Source organism: Fulmarus glacialis, unplaced genomic scaffold (genome assembly GCF_000690835.1).
Source record: "Fulmarus glacialis isolate BGI_N327 unplaced genomic scaffold, ASM69083v1 scaffold16216, whole genome shotgun sequence".
NCBI lineage: Eukaryota > Metazoa > Chordata > Aves > Procellariiformes > Procellariidae > Fulmarus > Fulmarus glacialis.
The window spans coordinates 1,464-5,857 of NW_009220279.1; the positions used below are offsets into that span (position 1 = coordinate 1,464).

The window sequence follows — 4,394 nt, forward strand, 5'->3', positions numbered from 1 at the left end:
GTTTAGACTGAGAACAGACTGAGCCTGTGCTTTAAGGGCCTTGAAACAGCTCTGGTCGTGGGAGTTGTCCTAGATCTCCAGCCAGGGCGGGATAAGAGCCTGGTAAACAGTCTTTTTCTGATTTCTTAATAAATGTTGAGCTCTGCTATTTTTTCCTGACACTGTCTTTTTTTCTTTTTTTTTTCTCATGGTGGCTTGTGCTGTAGATCTCCATGGAGTTCAGGAACCTGTCAAAGGTCTACCAGGACGTGATTTCGGATATTTGCCACAAGATGGGTGTTGGGATGGCAGAGTTCTTGGAGAAGAAGGTGGACTCTCAGCACGAGTGGGATAAGGTAAATCAGCCCGGACAGAGGAGTGGACTGAACATGAGTAGGGTCCACCTTGTGTCTATGGAAAAAGGAGACAGAGCATCCCTATGGGAAGAGGGTTCAGCTGGATGAGGGAGGCTGTGTGGGCTTGGGAAGGCTTTGAGAGACTGCTGGTCCTGTGGGTAACAGGAGGATGGCGTGGATCGTTGGTGTTGTCCACCAGCACGTGTTTTGGGTGACCCATCACATCAGCTGTTCCCGTGTGGGCGGTTCATTCGGCAGCCGGAGGCAGAGCGCTACCTTGGTGGGACATTCTTGGTGAGGTGTTTGCTGGGCATGGGAAAGCTGAGACATCCCAGGGAGGGCCATGAGAACTTGTAGAAGATGTATTGTCACTTACCTCCTGAGCATCACTTTTGTAAAACTCACTGCGGCAAATAGGCAGCTCTTTGTAACTCCTCCTTTTATCTTGTTTTCTTTCTGCCCCTTCCCCTCTCGGTGCCTTGCAGTATTGTCACTACGTTGCTGGGCTGGTGGGGATAGGACTTTCCCGTCTCTTCTCTGCATCAGAGCTAGAAGATCCTATCGTCGGGCAGGACACGGAGCTAGCCAACTCCATGGGCCTCTTCCTGCAGAAAACCAACATCATCCGTGACTATCTGGAGGACCAGCTGGAGGGAAGGGAGTTCTGGCCCAGAGAGGTGAGGGAAAACACCGCTTCGGGGCGAGCGTTTCTGCTGTGCCTCTTTGAGAAATGTGCTAAGACTGAAAGTACTTTTGTTGCTGCTCTGATACAGTGAGTTGTGTCCTTTCCTTAGAAGGGTTCCTGCTGGAATTTCCTTCGAAATCCCCAAAGCCACGGTTTTCCCCACTGTTTGTTGGTGGTCCCTTGACAGTCTTTCATACTTCTGTTCAAGACCTGCAATGGATGTAGCCAACCAGCGGTGCTTCGCAGAACTCCTGTCTTGGGAATGCATTACTGGGTGCATAGCAGAAGGTGCACAGCTAAAATTGTAGCGTCTCTCATGTCCCTTTACATCAAAGTTAACAGGAGAGACTTGGCGGTCTGCTTTAATTTTGTTGAGAACCTACAGTAAAGGCTGTATGAGATCGCTACTGTTGGTTGTACATCTTCTTGATAATAACAGGTCTTCTAATGACAGCTGGCTGAGAAGTTCCACATCTATCTACAGCTGTCTGGGTACGGATGTGGGGACGAGGTGATGTCTCCCCACACTGCCAAGAACTTGTTGGGCAGCTTTTTCCCCTCTCTGTTACGTTGGTTCTAGGAATGAGGGAGGATAAGACTGGGTGAGATCTCGAGATGTTACCTAGTCTGTTCCCAAAGGCAGGATCAGCTCTGCCCGGGCCTGACAGATGCTTGTCCGTTCTTCTTGAGGCCCTCCAAGAATTTTTCTCTCCCTTTTCCATGTGGCTCACCTGTCTCATAGAGCATTTCTTGATGTCAGCCTGATGTGTGAGGCGTCTTTTCCTTGCCCTGCCTAGAGAAGATGTGGAGATGAATTGCATCCTTCTTCTTTGCAGTCCGTTTGTATATGCAAAGGTCACTGTCATGTCTCCACCGCCTGCCCTTCCTTCTTTTCTTTAGCCTAGTAAGCCCCAATCCTTCAAGGCTTTCATGGGTCTCTGGTGGTTCTTGGTGCTCTCCCAGACCTCAGACTGTTACTGATGTCTCTCTTACGGCATGAATGTACCCTCCAACTTGTAAGTCCTTATCTTGATGTTTAGGTTTGGAGCAGATACGCAAAGAAGCTCTCGGATCTTGCCAAACCAGAAAACATCGATATGGCTGTCCAGTGTCTGAATGAGCTCATCACCAACGCTCTCCACCATGTCCCTGATGTCCTCACATACTTATCCCGCCTGAAAAACCAAAGTGTCTTCAACTTCTGTGCTATCCCCCAGGTGAGTTACGCTTTCAAGAGGTTCTTCGTCGTCTGCAGCCCAGCTGATGAGAAGTTAGAGGTGTGGGGGGATCATATATCATGTCAGTATTAGCGTGTTTTATTCTCCATCTCTTCCTTCTTTCCTGGTCCCTGCCATTCTGCTGTCGGTGGGATTGTGGCTTCACTCCAGTGTTTTGCCATCGATTTCACTAGGGCCAAGGTTGCTCCCTTGGCAAGCTCATTGCAATGTGGTAAGGCCTCTTGGTGTTTCTCCTTAGGTGATGGCTATTGCCACGTTGGCTGCCTGCTACAACAACAAGCAGGTGTTCAGGGGAGTCGTGAAGATCCGGAAGGGACAGGCCGTCACTCTAATGATGGATGCCACAAACATACAAGCTGTCAAAGCCATCATGTACCAGTATGTGGAAGAGGTAGGTTGAGCAGCTTGCTTTGAGTAATTTCTGGTTGGTCCCATCCTCGTTCCTGGTGTGGAATTGGGAAGACACGTGAATCTGTTAATCCTTTCCTTACGTCTCTTAGTCAGTTCAGTGGTGCCAGGGCATGGTGACCCTGACATGGTTTTGGCTTGGACCAAACTGGGTGCTTGGTGTCTTCTCTTGAACGTACCCGTGGTCTGTGCCTGTGTTGAGAGGCAGAGTCCGAGGTCCTGCCGTCCTTCTGGTGGAGAACCAGAGGAGTCAGCTGTCACAGCGCAGGACTTCCCTTGGGCTGAGCGGGCACAGAGGACCTTTCCCACAACACACTTCTGAACAGGTTGCATCATCTTCCCATGGGCTGCTCAGTGAGCAGTCTTGTTTTCTCTGTGTCTGTAGTTGCAGCTGGCAGCATGATGTGGTGGTTGTTTCCTTGTGCACCATGGCCAACAGTAAATAAGGGCAGGTCTTCACAGATGGTTAAAACGGTGGGAGTCCCGACTTCATGGTGCTGTGGAGGTTAAAAGTTCACGTGGAGGAACTACTTGTGGATGTCTTCATGGGAAGGAAAACCCCAACCCCAAAAACCAAGTCCAGCAAGGGCAGTTAAATAAAAAGACATTACTTCTGCACAAGGGAGACCCCAAACCATGGGTTATTAGAGCTCCCTTTGTGGGCTGGCCAACCCCATGGCAAGGGACAGTGACACCTCAGCACCTTGGCCCAGAAGAGGGTCTCAGGTTGTGGACACCTCCCTAAGACTCATGCGGACAAGCATCTCAAAAGCCATGGGGTTTGCAGACCATGAAGAGAAAACCCCAAAGTCCATGGGGTTATCTGATGGAGGTGGCCATTTCCTGGCAGTTACACCAGCTGCTGGTCATACTGGGGTGTCCTTACGGGTTTGAGGAGGGCTGCAGCACACTGGCAGCGAGTGAGGATTGTGGTGCAAGAACCGCTGGTCCCAGCAACACCGCTTTGTGGTTGAGGGATTCTGTCTGAGGCCATGTGGTCCATCGCCCGTCATGGGGTGCCCTCAAGAGGCTGCTTGGCTTAGTGCACTTCTCAAGGGAAATAGGCCCTGGCCCCATCCAGGCATCCCTTGCAGCTGGTCCTTGCTCAGTGGTGGTCCACCTCTTGAGCATATGGTGGCCCTTAAGGCTTCCTCTTCCACGTGGTGGTCCCGTTTGTCTCCTCAACCTTGGGTGGGAACCGTAACTCCTCCTTCCTCCCTCCCCAGATCTACCAGAAGATCCCAAGCACGGACCCGTCATCCAACAAGACGCAGCAGGTCATCGCCTCCATCCGCGCCATGAGCTTGCCCGGCGGCCCCATGGCATCACGCCACCACTACTCCCCCATCTACCTGTCGTGCGCCATGCTCCTGGCCGCCCTGAGCTGGCAGTACCTGAGCACCATCTCCAAGGCCACCGAGGAGTACGTCCAGGCGGGCGAGAACTGATGGGCAGCGGGCGGGTGGGGGGAGAGATTGGTTGGCAGAGGAGGCAGGAGGCTCCTCGTCCCCTGCCGGTGGGGATGGCCAGGCAGCAGGGTGCCACGGGGCCTGGGATGGTGACGAGGACGGGACGTCAGTGAGCTGCAGCCCCGGGGCGATGGTGCAGCATTGCCCGACTCCGCTCCTCACCGCCCTTGCCATCTGCTTGGATGGTTACAAACGCTAATCGGAGTCTTACTGTTTGGGGTTGAATTTTTTTTTCCCCTTCTTTCCTGTTGGACAGTTT

The 4,394-nt window shown here is 52.2% G+C and overlaps 1 protein-coding gene across 1 annotated transcript; it reads left to right on the forward strand.

Moving 5' to 3' along the window:
- Nucleotides 1-206: 206 nt before the first annotated feature.
- On the forward strand, nt 207-4,298 carry FDFT1 (farnesyl-diphosphate farnesyltransferase 1; the record flags this gene model as incomplete). Its single annotated transcript, XM_009580714.1, has 5 exons — nt 207-335; nt 821-1,012; nt 2,061-2,237; nt 2,497-2,649; nt 3,893-4,298. Coding segments are annotated over 5 exons (873 nt in total), but the record flags the coding sequence as incomplete, so codon positions are not given.
- Nucleotides 4,299-4,394: the final 96 nt, after the last annotated feature.